Source organism: Zeus faber (genome assembly GCF_960531495.2).
Source record: "Zeus faber genome assembly, chromosome: 15".
NCBI lineage: Eukaryota > Metazoa > Chordata > Actinopteri > Zeiformes > Zeidae > Zeus > Zeus faber.
The window spans coordinates 30,170,910-30,190,372 of record NC_137194.1 but is presented as its reverse complement, the minus strand read 5'-3'; the positions used below and the strand labels follow the sequence as shown (position 1 = coordinate 30,190,372).

Genomic DNA, 19,463 nt, shown 5'->3' with positions numbered 1-19,463 from the left:
TATTTTATTTTATTTTTGTACTTTTTCCTAGGACTTATTGTGTGCTATCACCGGGTGCGTTGCATTACATTTCACTGCATATATGTATGGAAGTATGTATATGTATGTGACAAATAAAAATCTTGAATCTTGAATCTTGAATCTTATTATTTTATTCATTTATTTATCATTGTGCCATTCTTCTCCACCCATTTGGCTCTTTATATTTCTACATTTATGTATTTATTATTTTATTCATTTAATTATCATTGTGCCATTCTTCTCCACCCATTTGGCTCTTTATATTTCTACATTTATGTATTTATTATTTTATTCATTTATTTATCATTGTTTTGTTTCGCTGTTCCCGCCCACTCGTAATCACGTGGCAGGAAGTTCCTGTTGCCCCGTCTCCTCTGAGCCAATGAGTGGCGCGCGTACGAACAAACCGTTCTTCATTGGCTGTTTTAAAAAGCTAAGCAGCCTAAATACGAACGTTGAACGCTCCTTTTTCTAACCGGTCTTCACGGGGAGAACGCGTTTGCACGGGCTGTTTGGTGAGGCTCGACCTATACCTTCATTCAGTTTAGTATCGCCAGCTAACTAATGGACGTTAACACACAGCTGATGTGTTTTGTTTCCAGGGACTTCGGCAATTCGTGGTCATGGCTGAGACAGAGGGGAATGAAAACCTCAGCTGCTATGAGTTCGACGCTCCATCGCACGTAATGGACCTTAAAACGTTGAATGGCGCTGATAATGCGGACAACTGGTTCGGTAAGTGAGTCAAATGTCTTGTTAAAAACGCTGTTCATTTTGAAGTCCAAACGTGGACTCGCTCCATTTTACGTTTTACGCGGTTGCCAGAAAATCCTCCATGTTTAGTCGCTTTAGATCACAGTTGTGAGCAACGGACTAAAACTAACTTACCAGACCATAGCATACGAACGGACCATTAAGAGTTTAACAGTCCGAAAAGAGATTAACATTGTTTATACACTTTTGAATGCTATTCTGCTTTAGTGTTTATTAAAAGAGTTTAAACACTGCGGGTACAAAACGTAACGCACGCGAGCGAAGGAAGACTTTCGGTGAACGACAGCGAGAAGAGTCGGCCATTTATTTCTTTTTTTTGTAATCATTGCAATTTATTTGCAAAGTACCATATAAATATAATGTGTACGTGCACTTAAAAGTGAGACTTTCATTTGAACTGGACATTTCCATGTTAGTTATATGTTAGGTCCTACTGAAACTCAGTGGGAGTTACAGGTTGTTATACTGAAATTTGGTGACAGTCCCATATTCAATTTTATTGGGACTCGGTGACAGGTTCATGTTCTATTATTGTTCCGTAGTGAATAATGAACAGTGTCAAAATCAGCATTCTCACTATTGTTGTAACTGAAAATTGCAGCATTACTCTGTATGTGCAGCTGTCCATCACGTGAGCGGGATAAGATCATGGCTTTTATTTGTCATCACAGCAGATCGGAAATTTGAGTCTGCAGTTCAGACTCCAAACAATCTGAAATGGCAATCGGCCAAGAAAATTGCAATCTGTGCATCTCCAGTTGGTAAACATGTTTGGTAACTTTACAAGATGATGCGTTTCAAGCGATATATCCTAACGATGTAAATTACTACAGTTAGCCGTAGTAGCTTGCATACAATGTCATTCTCCTTGTTAGATGTGAATAACTGATGGTCATTTAGATCCAGTAACTCAAATGCCACAGAGACTCCCTGTTGCACTATTGTGATACTCAAAATCTTTCCCAAGGTTGGCAGCTCTGGTTCCAGTGTTTTCTGTTTTCTTTTGCTAATCGTTGCACAATGTGTACAACATACATACAATGACCATTTCTTAACTTCTACAGAAGCGCGCACAAGTGACGAGGATGTCGCACTCTTTACCCCTCTCGGAAAAGACCAGACTTTGGGAGAAATGCAGACCACCCCTGACTCCGATTAGTTTGCTCTCAATTGGCACGGGGTTCCGCGCATAGATTTAGCCACTGGCCTTTTGTGAAGGCAAATGTATCTAATAAAACGCAAATGATATTTGTATATAATATAATTTCACCTTTTGAGTGTCCAGATCTTAATTCTAGGATTTGCGGGATTTCTCTGTGTGGTTTTTGTAGTTGCTGACAAGCTATTTTGATATTTTCGCAGCGGTGACCGCCTCTTCCCAACCTGCCAATATTGTCAAGTCCAGGGGGGGGCAAGTGCCCACTCAGAAGACCTGTCTGAAGAAAGTACCCGCTCAACCCCCTCTTCCAACATGCAGGTACCTGTACATATATAGATGGAGAAGAGTCTTTTGTGTTCAAGAAATGGTAATGTTCAGTGCAGCATAATTGGGGTGGGGTATTACAATCTCATTATTAAACTGTGATAATGCAAATATCATTATCGTGTATTGGTTTGCTATGTTTTTGCTGAACATTGCATATACAACTCTTTATGGTTGTATTTTAAACAATTGCGCTCGTTGCTGCACGAGGCACACACTTCTAGACAAGCCAAACGATCGGTTAAGTTCCCCTGGTTGTATTTAAACAGTGTTCTCGACTTACTCAGACTTGACGTAAATTCTCTTGATTGTAATCATGCCCTGCCCCCCCCAAAGGGTTTCCAAGCGCAAGGAGGCAGCGGTCCAAGGCGAGGTGGCCGGTGCTATGGTCGTGCCTCCTATTAAGAAACAAAGAAGGTAATTGGCAGATGGTTGGGGACGAGGTGGGTTGGAGAGGAAGAAGCGTTACAAAATAGAAAACCTTAACAACAAGTAAAGATAAAATATACTGCTTCAAAGGTGAAGCCCCAACAAATCCTCCAACGCAACATTCCCCAGGTTTTCGGAACAGTCATCTATGTGGGAACAGACTTCATATGGAACTTTTCCGTGGAGGGGGCCAATGTGGAAATGCCTTTGCCGGATATTATAATTTTTTATTTTATATCCAGCAATGTTATGGATCCCATGTGGGGAAAGAGGCTATACACATAATAGAAAGGTATATTTGCATTGAGAGTGAGACACTTTCATTTGAGGTTTATAGTTGGCAGTTTCATGTCAGTTGTATGTTGTGTCCTACTAAAACTCATTGAGAATTATGGGGTGCATTATACTGAAATTTGGTGACCGTCCCATGTTCTATTTTACTGGAATCGGCGACCGTTTCATGTTCCATTTTTGTTCCATAGTAAATAATGAACAACAATAAACACGCTGTCAAAATCAGCAATCTCCCTATTGTTGAAGCTGAAAATTGCAGCGTAGTCAGTATTTACAGCAGTAGTCAGTGCATGATCAGATCACGTGCTGTATTTGTCATTGATATACAGCAGATATACTCAAATGATAAAATTTGAGTCTCATGGTTAAGCACAGTGTACTATAACTCATTACAGTATTTGTGGTGTTATGCCCAATGCATTCTGCATTTGTTTTTTGGACTCTGTTTTTTATGAATTTCAGTATCAGACAATTTGGTGACTAGTTGTGGCATTTGTTTTATTCAATGTGACCACGATGAATTATCACTCCGGCGCAATAAGTCAAGCTTTGCTATCCCCTTCATTACAGTACACCCTCAAAGGCCACGTTTCACAATAAGCTGTCAATGTGCTCCCATTACTGTATTCACTACCACACAGCTGTTTTGTGTTGGTGCTTTGGGTGCAATGGTTGCCCATACCCTCTTCTGGGCATTCGTGGGAATGAGCAGGAAATGGCAAGGTTATTTTTATTTTTTTTCTTTAAACCTGTGCTGTAAGCATGCTGGGCATACAACAGAGTAATTGTATGCCATTTGCATCCAGGACAAGAGTTAGTCTGCAAGAGGAGTTCAAGTTCTCAACCTGCAATGCAACTCTTTATTTATTCTTAAATCATCAAGAACTGCTGCAATAACTCTGTCCTGTGGATGCCCTGTAGAATGACAAGAGTGCAGATTTGGTTATGGAGAGCCACCACTGACCCCCCCCCCCCCCCTCTTTGGAGAACTATTCATGTTTGGATCTATAAACAATTGTTCACTACTCCAAGAGGGGGAGAATCACCACGTGAGACAAATAAACATAGAACCAAACATTTACACAAAAACATGAACATTGGATGACATGTATTGAAAAACTGAATTAGGTCCAAGAAAACTGGAACTACAACTTGTCCTGTGGCCTCTTCCTGTCAAAGTTATGGCAATAAATAAGGGAGGAAAGCATAGTGTGTCATCCCCATTGGTACTGGTGTAGTAGGTCAGTATTATGTTGCAGCGCAAGGGGCCCCAACTCCACAACCCCCGGGTACCCCGCCCTGTGGCCACGGAAGACCAACGGGCCCCCAGAGGGCCATGGAGCAACTCCCGCGCCCAGCCCAAGGAGCATGACCAAGTCCCAGGGAGCACGAGGAGGTACAACCTCCTCCATTCAACCAACCCCCTGGCGCAGGCACAAGACGCAGCAGCCGGCACAGAACCTGACCCACGGGTGCAAGGCACAGACCGCGGGCCCGGATCATGGCCCCACGGTGACAGACCGACACCCCGGGTGGGCTGGCAAGACCCCCATGCCCCCCCCCCCCCCCCCCCCCCCCCCGGGCAATGCCACCAGGTATACAGGCCCTCTGCTGCCTGGGGCGCCCGCCGCATAGAAGCCCCGCCGCAGAAGCAAAAGGCCAATAGCCCCCCCCCCCCCCCCCCCAGGGGCCCCAGAAGGCACATCCCAAGCCACCAGGCGCAAGCCGGCAGGACTCCAGCCAGGCCGTGAGGAGGGGCCCACCAGACCGCCCCCGGCCAACGACTCCCCCCACACCGACTGGCCACCCCGGAAAAACCCCAATGCTCAATGTGTGCTGTTGGTAACTGCAGTTAAAATTGTGGGGCTGGGTGTGCGAGTCCTTCAGGCAAGTTGAACCTAAATCACTCGCACCCCTCCTGTCTCGCAGACCTTGGTTCAATCGAGTGTTGTTCGGAGTAGGATTGGTGTGCCAATGCGTGTGTTTGATGCTAAGAGTGAGTGGGATTACAATTTTGGGACGGATGAAAAAGCCTGCTTGGGCAGTAGCGTGACAGGCAAGATGGCAGCTGCCCACCGCATCCCCACCCACATAGCCTGCACCCCGCTATCCCGCAAGCCCTCAGTCTATTGTGTGGTGTATGTGCTGCGTATGAGTTTTGGCACTGGGAGAGAGAGGCAAGTCGCAACCAGATCGATCCGGGGCGCAACCACGCGGGCCCATGCACCCACCTCCCGTACCTGGTGGCAGCCAACCCACAGCGATCAGCCAAGGGCGCAGTGCGTCCGCCATGACCACGAGGCCCGAGACCCGAACCAGCGACCCCGAGCCCCAGAACCCACACACGGATGCCAGCTGCAGGTACTCCCCGGGAGCAAGTACCCCCACCACCCCCGGAGACAGGCCAGCTCAACTCAGGCAAAGGAGCGGGCACGACCGCCCAACTCCCCTGTGGGGCTCCGGGATCCCCAAAGAACACCGGCCCACGCACCACGGATGTCCCCAGAGCCGCCCGGGCAGCCACCCAAATGCGGAGCACCGGCAGACCAGGAGGGGCCCCACGTGCCCCAAAGTGCAACGAGATTGCACCGACTTAGGAAGACTCAAGTATTAAATAATGGAGTTATGTCAGTAATAAAAGTAGCCCATATCTCATTAAATTAATCAACATGGCTTTAGGATATTGCCAATAGTTTGTCCATTGAGATGTAATCTATTAATAACTGCAATCATTGGGATGTGGTGAGATTCTCTTTTTCCAATTGAGTAATATAGTTTTCTCGGCCATTGTTAAGGCGCTCAAAATGGGTTGGTGGTGTTTCAGTGGTGGGTCGACTGGTGGAGAGGTCACCGAGAAGACATAGATGGGGAGAATGGAATGCTGCGACCCAGAAGGGTTGGTAGCATCTTGGTGATGTTGGTCCAGAATGCTAGGATAGGTGGGCAGAGCCAGAAGGCATGAAAGTAGTCATCTCTGGTATCTAGGGAACATTGAGAGCAAATGTCTTCATCCACAAAGCCCTGGGATGTGGGCGCTGTGCAAAATCTTATAATGGATGAGTTGCATTTTGGAGTTGCGGGTCATAGAAAAGGTGTAGTTGCAAATAAGCTTCCACAGGTTGATATCGGTGGGAACAGCAAGGTCTCTTTCCCGTTTCATTGTAGGTAAAGACAAGGTGTCGTCTGTTTTTAATAAAAGTTTGTATATTCTGGATAAGGGATTTTTCAAGTGACCGATACGAGTGAGATGTTCAATCTTTTCAGGTGGTTGTAGGATGTTGTTCGTCAATTTGATTTTATCTTTTAGAGACTGCTGTAATTGAAGAAAGCCGTGGCCACCGACATTATACCTTTTGGGTTAAGGTTGGGAAGGATATAAGCAAATTGTTTCAAATGTGTTTCAGATGAGTAATTCCTTGTCTTTTCCAAGACCAAAAGATTATTGGTCTGTTTTTAACCAGGAAATCTAGGTTGTGCCAGATTGGCATGAATTTGTTTAGAGAGAGTGTGACCACTGAGTTTGAGGAGTTTCCACCAGGCTGACAGAGTTGTTGGTTTTTTTTTTTTTTTTAAAGCAATTATGTTTCCTTATAGATTCAGTAAGGAATGGGAGATCAGATAATGATAACTCCTGACATTCAGTTTGCTCAAGGTCTCGCCATCCATGGGCCAATTGTTGCTCTGGTTGTAACCATTTAATTATAAATTGAAGATGGTTTGCTAGATAGTAGTATCTAAAGTTTGGGGCTGCTAGGCCTCCACTCTTTTTTTTTTTTTTTCCCTTTAGTGTTGCTAGTTTTATTCTTGGTTTCTTGTATTTCCAAGAAAATGTATTGAGTCGAGAATATTAAACCAATGTACTGTTGGTTGCACTGGGGTCATTGAAAATACATAGTTTATTTTTGGATGTATATTCATTTTCGCTTCTGCTATACTACCAATTAGTGAGATGGGTAGGTTGTTCCATCGAATGAGGTCTTCTTCAATGGATTTGATAAATGGCGTGAAGTTAAGGGTAAACAAATCTGATAGATTAGGGGAGATATCAATACAAGGTATCTGATATTGCCCGTTGTGATGGTAGAGTGAAGTTTCTGGGTTGCAGCATTACAGTCCCCCCCCCCAATGAGTGGTAAGATCTGGGTGAATTATAAATGGGATACTTTCAATTCTGTTGGTAAGTGTTTTACTTATAATCTTAAGGTCGCAATTAATAAGGCTTATGGGTCTGTAACTGGAGGTGAGGGTTTGGTCCTTTTTTGGGATTCAGCAAAACCGAGATAAGAGCAGTGTTCATGTGCGGAGGCATGGTTGAGGTTGACTTGACTTCTGTAACCATTCTGATGAATAATGGGGAGATAAGTGGCCAGAAGTAATTATTAAATTCCACTGGGTAGTGTTGGGATCTGGGAAACCGATCCCGCCCAGGTTGGTTGATGTCGGGAGATTCTTCAATCCGATGGAGACGGGTGCGATGCAAAACGGATCCTTTATTGGTGCAGCGACAAAGACCAAGAGACGAGCCAAATGCAAGAGCGCACCCGAGAGTGTCAGAGAGGGATAGAGAGCGAGATTGTATCTTTTTAGACACACTCCTATATATTTTCTCCTAGGCAAGTCGTCATAAAGGTTATTTGGATGAGAGATGTCATAAAGAGACATTTTCTATGTTGGGCACCATTTTAGTTATATGCCCTGTCATTTCTATCAGGCGCCATTTTGTGCGCTATACTACATCCAACAATCCCCCTTTTGACCTCATCAAATATGAGGTCACTCTAAAACAGTTATCACAACATATATTAACCACGGGGAAAGCAAATACAACATGGTAATGACATGTACAACAAACACTACAAAACGCATGACAATGCATGGCACCAGGAGTGATTGGCAGGGAAACCCCCATTTGTCTTAGTGGGAAAACCTACCAACATCCGTATTACTGAACGTGAGGATGGCATTCACTCACCACCTGGACCATTTTCAATAACAAAATCGTCAACAAACTGCACAGATCTAACTCTCTTACCTTATACTAAACTTATTATTTAACATTTATGAACCTTATACCAAACTTCAACTTTTTAAACCTTATACTAAACTTAAACATTTTGAGCAAACAAAAGTACAGAGTGATTTCGTAGGAGCAGCGTCTCCCTGGGTGTGACACTGGATCTTGCAGCTTTTCTGCTCTTAACCTCATGCGAGGTGTGCTTACTCAGCTGTTTTGATCTTTCTCTCTTGAACCTTGGTCAACTAGATGAGCTAAAACAGTTAAGGGGAAGAAGGTAACCAAAACAAAAGTGTCCAACACAGACTGGTCAACCCATCGGATCCTACAGCTGGACCTTTTCCCACCTAATAGAATCTTACCCTAACACGATAAATAAAATATAAAACATTGAACTTCTTCCCAGATAATCATCTTAAATAAACCATAAACAAATCAGGCGGGTAAACGCCTGGGGTCCCGTCGAGGTGGACAGTCTGCTTCTGGGCGGGGAATGGTGATCGCCTCGCTCCTCTATGACCTAGAGGGGAGAGGTTACTAGCACGTTCCCCCTCGCAGCTAACAATGAGTGCCCTGAATCGGCGGCGGCCACCCGTTCCTCAGGGGTCGGGCGGTGTTGTGGGGCTGTAAAGATCTGGTCGTTGGCAGTCGGGGTTAGAGGCAGCGGCGCACTGACTCCAGTGATACCGCGTGTCCCCTTCTCCCTCGAGCCGAACGACGTGGGAGGTGCGCTCGGTGGTCCCGTCCGCCTACTTTCGCTGGATGACCCTCAGGAGGACCCACTCAGCCGTGGGTAGTTCGGAGTTACCCGGGCCTCCCCTCGTCTCCTCCACCTGAGACAAAACTGGAAACAAGAGCTCGCAGCAACACTGGTTAATCATAACAGTCCGGTCCACCTGGCCTCCGTCCACATCTTTCGCCGTTTTCAACCAGACCCAGTCGGAGACTCTTACAGCCTTACCCGACGATGGGTTGATTCGCTTCTCCAGCGTGGTCCTGTATTTTTGAAGAGAGAGAGAGAGAGAGACTTCCAGAACAGTTAGGTTATGGGTGAGATCCAGGGGCCTCCCCCTCAGACCCACCGTGGCCAGACTCTCGACCCTCCTTTCTGTGCATAATTCAAAAGAAGAAACCTGTGTTGCTGTTAGTGGATGCCCTTATTGACATAAGAGCTATCGGAAGGGCTTCTACCCTAGTTAGCTTTGAGTCCACGCAAATCCTGGCCAATTTGGCCTTAATTGTACTATTTGCCCTTTCTAGGGGTAACGAAAGAATCAGAATTTCTTTGACTTTAGACAGTTTAAATCCATATGATCCGCCATAATTATTATTCCTATTATTGTTATACCCATTCCAATTATACTGGTCACCTAACCATGTGGGCTGTTTTCGTTAATGCTTTTGCTACTGCGGCTGCAAATCATGTGCGTGACTTTGTCTTTTTCTACTGAGTTCAGTTGGAGCTGTGACATAGGACTAGTCTATCGCCCCCTTTTTCTGAGAAAAGGGCAGCATTTTCCACTCCCCCTTTTTTCCAGAAACATCCAAATGTAGTGTTGGTGTTAAACTTAACCTTTTTTATCCTCTCCACAGAAAACCAGGGGTCCTCCACACACGCACTCGATCGCCACACGGCCAAACCCAACCTCCCAATCCAAGCCACAGAAAACCCGGAGCCTCCTTTGATCCAAATTGACAGTCCGCCGCCTGTCTTATTTAACAGTCCACCGCCTGTTTTATTTAATCCAAATTGTGACAGTCCGCCGCCTGTCTTATTTAATCCAAATTTTACAGTCCTACGCCTGCTTATTTAATCCAAATTTTACAGTCCTACGCCTGCTTATTTAATCCAAATTTTACAGTCCTACGCCTGCTTACGCCCGAGGTTTAAGAGACCCCAAATTCTCTGCAACGGGGACACAAAGGCCAAGTCCAACCACACGTCCGTGCTACACCCGCAGGCAGGCGCAAACGAGAGACCCCCAATCCTCCGCAACGCGGACAAAAAGGCCACGTTCCTCGTTTGGTCCTCGTGTATAGATGTCCTGTATCAATTAAATTTATAAACGTCCTATAAAAGGCTCATATATCAATAGAAAATCGGTGGCCCCTGTCACTACCAAGAAAGGGAGCGATTTGTCGAGCACTCCCATCGGGAGCATGGGGTCTGCCTGGCCCCCTTCCGCCGGCTTTCTCTGTGGGGTGTGTCGGATCGGGAAGGCTCCTGCCGAAGGGCCAGGTGCCAGATGGGGGTTAGGGGCCACTCAACTCCCTCGGTAAGGTCCTCTGGACCCACGCTTTCCCCACGGGTGTTGGGGCTCCTGCCCTTGGTAGGGACATCTCCTTGCCTGATGGCCCCCCCCCCCTCTCCACACGCGTAGCATCTGCCTTGCATCGGACGCCCCGGAGGTCCCTCTCTCATACCTCGCTGTCCCCATGGTCGAGCCCCATAGCCCCGCCCCTGGCCCCACCCACGCCCTTGAGGCCCTGGAGGGTAGGGGCCCTGTTCCTCCCATAGTGGGATTGGGTACAAATCTGGAATGGCTGGACCCGGTGGGCCGGCCTGCGCGGACATTTGTTTGGCGGCCCCCGCCTTCTTTTTATCGGTCGCATCCCGTCGGGCCTTTTCTAGTTCTAATTTTAGTAGTTGCAGCTGCAGGTCCTTGACCGCAGAGGCCTCCTCCTCCTTAGAGTCGAGCGCTCTCTGATGTGGTGTACAAAATGTCTTTCCCAGGTCATGGAGGGGCATCCCGGGATGTCGGGATTGGTCATCATGGCTTCCTTTACTGTCCTCGGGGCCCCCTCTAACACCGCCCTCCGATACCATTCGATCGATGTTCGTTCCTTTTCAGGATGACTACCGGTTAAACGAGTCGATTCGTCCTTACATGCCATCAGGTGCTCTCTGGGGGACCGTCCTTCCTTCCAGGGAAACTTAGGGACGGTGGAGGCCACAGTAGGGGGGAAACCGCTTGCGTATGGGGTCATTAAGTGGTAGGGCAATCATGTGTAACGGTACCTGATCAGCCGTGAGCGTGGTTTCGGCGTCGTGTTCGATCTCTCGCGCCTCCCCCGGAGTCATACACCGCGACGCCACCCCGCGGTAATCACCCAGGGCTAGGGTGTGGCCTGCCGTAAGGCCGCTTAATTTTTCCAGCCACACCATTGCCGCCCTCGTATATCGGTGGTTATTTGTCCGCTAGGGCCTGGAGGTCACCCAGCCCGTATGGTCGGTACACCGGAGGACCTCAACTTTCCTGCATAAGGGCAACATTAAGCGGGACTGTGGGCCTTCGGGCCCGTAGGGTAGTCCGGTACAAGTGTGGGCCGGACTGGTCGCTCCCCCGGTTTGGTTTCGGGTACGAGCCGTGAGTTCGGCTTGTCGTCGGGTGGTATCAGTATCGTCGGGTCGCGTGGTGGGCATGTGTTTGTGCGACGTCACTATCTTTTTTTCCCAAGTCCGCTATTTCCCTTAACACCTTAGTTTCCTCGTCCTCTGTGTCGTCATCGGTGCGGCCCTCCTGGGAGGAGCCATCCGTCACTGTCACCGCTGTCATTAATGCCCGTCAAAACCCCTCCAACAGTGACTTGCCGGCCTTCTGTTTTAATCCCTCCCATCGGGCGATATTTGCGACACGCCCCCTCGCGGTCCGCAACTTCCCGTTGTTCCCGTGTCTCATTCCTAATTCTGTGCAACGCCGTTTGCTCCCACGTCACTGTGCATGGCAGGGACCCCTGGGGAAAGCTTCCCTGGGCGGCGCCGCCATTTCAGGGCCCAGCCAGTTTGCCGGCCTTGGCCCGCACGGTGGACAGTCCTCGGCCCTCATCGGCAAAGTCCCTGTCCCACACCCGTCAGACCCCCTTTCGGGCCCATTCTCTACCTCAATTTGGAAACTGCCAGAGTATATTTCCAATATTGGATACATCGCACTAGGCAACGGAGGCGCGGTTGGCGCCGCCTCGGCCTCATACGGCAAAGAGGCCTCTTCCTCCATCTTACCCCCCGAACACCCCATATGTATAAGGGAAAACTGCGGCCGACGACTGGGGGTTCCATCCCAGTCCCACAAATAGTTTTAATACATGTCCGTCTAATTCACCACCACCTCACAATATTGGATAGAAACATACATTTACATCACATCCATCTCAATCTTTTCTTACTTTTTCTCTCCCGGACCCTTTATCTACTTCTCTATCTACTCTTAACTTTGGATATGTTCAATTTGCACAGATTCGATGTATCAGGCCCCCTTTGGGGTGGGTTCAAGAGATTATTTGTCACATACAAACGGTCACACATATATGCAGTGAAATGTCATTACACCCGGTGATTACGCACAATTAGCTCTTAAAATACTAAAAATGTACGTAATCGACACGAGGTTCTCGCCATAGGCACATTTTTTGCTTTTACTTATTATGAAGTCAGTGTTGATTGTACAGTGTAAAGGCTTTAGAATAATGACACCATCTGTGTTGTAAATTGGTAAGCCCCATAAGCCTTGACATTACTATGCAATACGGACTGCCCCTGGGTACGAATTCCCGGGAAAATTATGGATTTATGGCAGTGTCACAGGAAGCGCGTAAAATAACACGCAACCATTAGCAGAAATGGTGGAAGGTGTAGCAATTTTTATCCACGTAGCTCATAAACCTTTGAATATAAAAATGACCCATTGAAATCTGAGTTCCATTCCTGGGACCAGGTTGTTAAGCGAATTGGTCGATAAGGGAGGTCCCGTGTTATTTCAGGAACGAGACAGATTGAGAATGAGATGCCGCGGACACCGGTATTGTACGCAGCGCACAACACAGACTGGTCAGAGAGGAGGTCGTTAAACAAGTAGGTCTTTTATTGAGGAGTACCTGTAATGCTTTTATCCAGAAGAACCACAGCTCTGCCGTTTACTTGTATTTGTTCACAGGCTAGACTTGCTCGTTCCAGTATGGTGGCGACATTGACATATCGTAGCCACTAGCAATGTAGCCTATATGTCTATGATTGCGCAACCAAATTAAATTAGACTTAAATTGTGACAATTTACATCTTCAGTGGACATGCTTCTCTCAGTTCCAAAGTGGTGGTCATTACCATGGAGCGTTCTGAAGAAAATGTAAAGCTTTCCAGTTGTCTTCGTGACAGCGGCGCAAACAATACCACTTAAACGCTAGGGTGGGAAAGTTGAAAGCTTGTTGCTCGTTAAAACAAAAATACCAACTAAAGCTTTATTTTTGTTTAAATGAGGCCTCTGACCCCAAAACAAGAGACCTCTGTAATTTTGCCAGGAGACCGTTTAAATTAGGCGTGTTTACTTGGATGCTTACCCCCACTCTAGAATTTGGCAAACTTTTAGTCTGAATTTATCTGTGAAAACCTATATTGTGTAATATTATAAATAATATTTATTACAACTTCCTACTGACATTTGGGCTGCTCTACAGTAATGCCAGCAACACAGACTAGTGGAGTGTTGGTGCCAAAATGACCTTTAATGGGAGTCTCACATTCAGCTGACTGAGGAAAATCTTGGGATAGGTTTCCAAAGTTAACCAGATGGCTAGGTAACTTAACAGACCATGGCGAGAAACTAACTTGAGGTAGGGGTAAGTGAACATAAATTGCGCATTACGTATTTTGGCTAGCTGTTTATTTGTAAAGTTGGCTTCTCTGTATCATCCCAATGCACAAATGCTGTAGTCGTTGTAAATATTGCCACTGGAATGCTGACTAGACTGTTTGCAATTGAAAATATTTCTGAGGGCATTAATTGTATTTATTTCCCTCATTTATTCTACTTTTGCAGTCTACACAGCACAGAGGAGCAAGAGCTTAAGATAATAAGAAATCTCCAGAAGGAAGTGGCGGAGCATCGCAAGAAGAATGAAGCCAGTTACAAAGCTGCTTTGGCAGGCAGTGAGTGACTTTTTTAGTTTATAAACCCGTTCTCCAAAAAGGTTTGTGCTACTTGAGCTAACTGCGCATGTCTATTATTCAGATCACCCGCCAAAGAAGCTGGTCCTCTCCGCCACAATACCGAAAGAGTTCCACTTCTCCACAGACACCCGTGTCAAGGCCAGTGCTGTGTCCAGTGACGTGCAAAAGGGGGTGAACTTCAGGGCACAGCTCCGCAAACATCCTTCCTCCCCTGTAAGCGCTCTATTTTAAGACTGCTGAGTGATTTGGGGAAATAATCTAATTGCGATTAAGAATGTGATTTTGTGCAAACTGAATATTAACACTTGAAAAATATGTAAAAAAAAAAAAAAAAAAAAATGTTCTGAGCTCTGACAGCCGCGCACACCGCGCACGGGCGGGAGTCCCGGGTCTCACCGGGGGCCAGCATGGAGGGTTAAAACAATCGCTATCAGCCTGGCCACACTGAGTGTCCTCATTGCGCATGGTTTCGTTTCATACTATGTAAGATAAAAACACGCCATTCTGGTGCGCCAAGGGCGGGTACCCTATCACTGGTGTGTGCATTGCAGGTTTCCATTAAAACAAATGGGTGCACGTGTCCTGAAAGATTTCTCCCATTTCCTGGACAAATGGGAGAGATTCCGGTCAAATATTATCTGTTTATTTAGCTTAAACAATTGATAGGCAGGCTATATAATGAATGAAATCATGAAGGCATGTCAATTTATAATTTGTTTATTTAATATTCAAATAAGTCCTGTCCCATTTTAAAAATGTATGTATTAGGTCTTGAAATCAACATGTCCCTTCGTGAACAATAAGTTACAAGAGCAGCTGCTTTGATTAACATTTCACTTCAATAAAACTTGGCTAAAAACAAATATGGGAAGCAGGTCTAAATAAAGTTTGTGGTGTTCAGTCTTTGTCGGCATGTCTCGTTTACATTTTTACAACACAATAGATGTTTACCGTCTGCTTTGGGTTGAACTTAAATTTCCCAAAAAAACTGGATGTATGTCGTCAACGATACATCATCTTTCTGCTTCTCAGTTTTGCATGCTGCCGCTGCTCCTTGTGTACTGTGTTTAGAAGCGCAACCTGTCCATGGGGGGCTTATTCTTTATGGAAAAATCTGATTGGTGAGAGGTCAACTTTGGATCGTCCAAACTTATTGACTTTCCATTGCAACTTGCCGAATGCGGAAATGAACAGATCTGCGGAGCCTTTTGAATGGTGGAGTCTATTTTATTTTGACATTGGGTAGGGAGCATACTTATGTTTTGTTGCGAGAATATTTAACAAAATGTACTTTCAGATTGAACAGTTACTTATCTAAATGTTCCCTTAACAGGCAAGGGCCCCTAAAGCCACGGTGCCCAAGCCCTTCAACCTCTCCACAGGCAACAAGAGGAAGGCTGGGGAGCCAGCGGTATACGTCCCCATGGCTCAGCAGATAGAACAGTTCCAGAGACGCACCCCCGACCGCTACCACCTGCGCAGCCGCCAGAGTCAAGAAAAAGGTGAGTCTGGGGGCTTTTGAAAGAAATTGTCATTCAAAACAATTGCCAGACTCAAAACATTGTCTGCCTATTTAAGTTGTGCTGTCACAATCATGGCATTTTAGTCGATGATTAATCGTTATACAGAAGAAGAACAATCTTTATTTGTCACACAGCACACCACACTACAACACATGTGCGCGCGCACACAAACGCATGCTTTGGATGGTGGCCGGTGAAATGTGGCCTCTGCGTTTAACCCATCCTGGCTTGTCCTTCCTCGGGGGGCACAGCCAGGAGAGTGGGCAGCATACCTCCACAACCCTAACCCATACGTTAGGTGGAGGAAACCCCATGTGAGCACGGGGAGAACATGCAAACTCCACACAGAAAGGCTCCTATTTGGGAGATAACCCGCCGGAGCACAGCGCCCCAGGCCGGAATCGAACCCAGGACCTTCTTGCCATGAGGCAGCAATGCACTGCGCCGCCGTGCCACAACCGTGCTACGATTGATCGATTATACGATCAATTACGATCATAGTAAACGATTATAATTGGGGGCAGTAGCTCAGGAGGGAGAGCGGGTCGTCTAGTAAGCGGATGTGTCCACAATGTGTCCTTGAGCAAGACAATTAACCCCCTGGGTTAACTGCTCCCCGGGCGCCTCTACATGGCAGCCCACTGCTCCTAGATACGTCAGATACTAGGATGGGTAAATGCAGAGAAATTGCGACTTTTCCCGTTGTGGGACTGATAAGGGTATATCAATTATAAAATACTGGTATTCCTCACCTAACGACCGTTCAGACTTACGACCAGCTGTCCGACCAGTCTGTATTGTACACTGCGTACAATACCTCAGTGTCAAGGGTCTCCTCTCCTCCATCACCCTTTCTCAGTCTCCTTTCCAGTCTGTCAGTATTCACTACACTAGTGTTCACAATCGCCATGCCCACTGGCGGGTGACTAGTTGGGAGTGAAGTGTTTTAAATATAGCCAACAGTGGTAAAACTATAAGAAAGATATCCAAAATAAAGGAGATGGAAAGGCATTAAGCTAAAAGCTGAGACATGTGCATGTATTTGTATGGTTTGCAACAAATTGCACCATGAGAGTAACTGAAAGAACACCAACAAGAGCCCTGTAATTCCCAAAAACATCTATAAACTTAAGACACTCTTTGAAATGATCATTCTTTAATCAGCGCCCCCTACCGCTCGTTGAGGCCCACAGACCTGTAGGAGTCGCTGCTAATTCATGTTTTTTTCAAAGCTTGAATGGGGTTCTGCGGGTCCTTTTTGAAAGTAGGGCTGAAAGTAGGCTGGAATATAATCAAATTGACTTCTTTAGATCAATATTGTGATTTTAGTATAGTTTTTTTTAATATATATTTTTTTAGTTCCTTATCTGTTTTCATTAAACACAAGCAGAAACAAATCTTTCTATAGTATGACCATACAAGTTAGTCTATATTATAGACTTAACTTTCCAGTATGCCAGGCCTGCATGTTATGATTGAATTGTAAAAAGAAAAACCTTCAATCACAATAGAATAATTGACTGATTTAACTTTAACCCTCTTGAATCTTGTAATTGTTTGTATCTGAAAATGAATATTCAAATATGTAGTGTAACAGAAATATTTTTGGGGTATATAAAAAATTTTGCTCGCATGTGTTCTGGGACAGACTCTACAGATGTTCCGGGCTCTGCCAGCAGCACAGGGCACTCGCCGGGGCGGTGTGGAGGTTAAAGCAATCGCTCGGCGGAGGGGAAGAGAGTTACAGTCCCCATTAGCTCGCCCTCGTTTCGTTCCAGGAGATAAAATAAAAACACACTGTTCTGATGCGCCGATCGCAGGTACCCCATCGCTGGCGCGGGCATTGCTAACACTTGCATTGTCTGTACTGTTGGAGAGGAAGACAGGTGTGCAAATTGTGATCCCTCTCCACAGCCCCCCTCAGGATAGCACGCTTGGCGGCCACCTATCTCGCCTATTGGAAGAGACGGTCCTATTGTTTAGATCAGCAGTTCCCAATCTTTTCAGACTCACGGCCCACCTAAAAATCTCACCCAAAGTGTTTGCAGCCCACATCCGACCAGAAGTAATATGGGAGCCAAACAATTCTCAGAGGACATATATTTTAACAATCATATGCATTCTCATACATACAGTGCAGTAGTGGTAAAACAGAGGTGGGCTAAAAATAACCTTATAGCCATGGAACTTTCGCATAATGGTATCTAGTAATTGCTGTCTGAAGAGCGCAGTGTTTTGAATGTAGCATAACGACTCACGCCAAGTGCTGATAAAATAACAATACATAATACGATATCAGGGGCACATTAATATGAACTCACCTTATGAGAAGGCTGATGTTGCATGGCAGATGAGGCGAAGATCTGGCTCAATATTCAGTTTATTCCTGTATTTTGTCTTCAATGCCACGAGCGCTGAAAAGCTAGTCTCACAGAGATAAGTCGCCAAATAAGGCATCAAAAATTGCACAGCTCTGTTGGCCAGATACTCTGAAGCAACATGAACCCAAAAGTTTGTCAGGTCCTTCTGTGAGAGCCAGTTTCAATGCACTGTCGCAGGAGAGATCCACAAGATTGTCCTTCTCTTTTGCACTCAGGCCCGCGAGGGACTCATCACTGTGGCTGGTGAAGCGGTTTTCGATCCAGCTGCGCTGCACATCTGGGATGGGGAAAGTATTCTCGCAGCTTGCTCGCAGCAGATTCTCAAACAAGTCAAAATTTGACTAATCAACTCGCCTGACCCACATATCCATCTTTCTTATGATCGCTTCTATTTTATTCTGGACATTGAACATGGTCACTGCTTTTCCTTGGAGACTGAGGTTGAGTCCATTCGCCTTCATCGGTGGTTCTGACACATTCTCTGCCATCTCATCAATCCTGCGTTTGACTGAGTTAATAGACAATGAGATGAGGTTGATTGGCTTGCACACCTTCTCTCTCAACATCCACCCCCACGATTACTTTTGTGGCGGGAAGAATTCAATTTTCCCTGATTGTATGCGACTTACCTGGCTTGGCTTTGAGTCGGGCGTCCAGATAGGATGCTTTCTGCTGCATCTGCGTTCTCGGTGCCCACACATGTTGTTTCGATGACTTTCTTCTTGCCCTGATACTCCTTGTCCCACCAGGACTTCACTTGTGGTTGATGAACACATGGGTTCTTTCCTTTTCGGTGTGCCTAATCCTAGCCAACTCTCCATTTTGATGTCACATCAAGTATTGCATTTTTCAATAAATTCACTTTGAATTCGATTAAGGGTTCAGCCCTATTTAAGTCTAAAATTCAATGATCAATTTTTAGGTCTTTAAAATGTCCCAGCACAGCAAAAGCCGCCACCTCGTGCATTTCTAAAATCGCCAGGAGCAGCCAAATAAGTTAATAAACTTTTCTTGAAGAAAAACTTGATTTTTCCACATTCCTGTTCCTTTGTGTTCTCTTTTTTTTTTATCAACATATTTTCAAAAGCAAGTTTGATTTATAAGTAGTACAAAAATGTTAAACTGTAGAGTTAAATAACGCAGCTCACTTACTGGGATGCGGAACAGCGCTGAATAACACCGATGGATTGTTTCCTTTAAAGCGAGCGTCCAGGTGAAGATCATTCATCCATATTCCATGTGATATGAAGCCACAATGTGAAACCCTTTTGATGCTCCAGGAGATTTTAGAAATGCGCAAGATGGCAGCTTTTGCTGTGGTGAGACACAAATGTTTAAATTGTGATTTTGACAGGTTTTAAAAGATGGTTAGATTATGAAGTTCAGGGATGCTCACAACTCGCTTTCTGGTGATTTTCACATAAATTTTAGTGCCTTGTGTATATCGTTTGCTCCAAAGCGTTTTGGGGGGCAGGGGCTACCTATTTTTTTAGCTTTTCTTTTTATCCTTCAGAACGACTCCCTATGATTAACTAGTGGACGCTTTCTCTGCTATTACGTTAGACAAGGGGGGGGGGCCCTGAGCTTTTTGGCTCAGGGGCCA

At 45.8% G+C, this 19,463-nt stretch overlaps 1 protein-coding gene across 1 annotated transcript in view; it reads left to right on the top strand.

The window, feature by feature from the left end:
• The first annotated feature begins 500 nt into the window (after positions 1-500).
• LOC307241520 (targeting protein for Xklp2-B-like) overlaps positions 501-19,463 on the top strand; it is a 29,222-nt gene continuing 10,259 nt past the window's right edge. Inside the window, exons 1-7 of the mRNA XM_080015667.1 lie at positions 501-536; positions 624-756; positions 2,158-2,272; positions 2,615-2,695; positions 13,826-13,935; positions 14,018-14,169; positions 15,290-15,458. Coding sequence (XP_079871793.1) covers positions 645-756; positions 2,158-2,272; positions 2,615-2,695; positions 13,826-13,935; positions 14,018-14,169; positions 15,290-15,458 — 739 coding nt within the window. The 5' untranslated portion in view covers positions 501-536; positions 624-644. The remainder of the gene's footprint in view (positions 537-623; positions 757-2,157; positions 2,273-2,614; positions 2,696-13,825; positions 13,936-14,017; positions 14,170-15,289; positions 15,459-19,463) is intronic.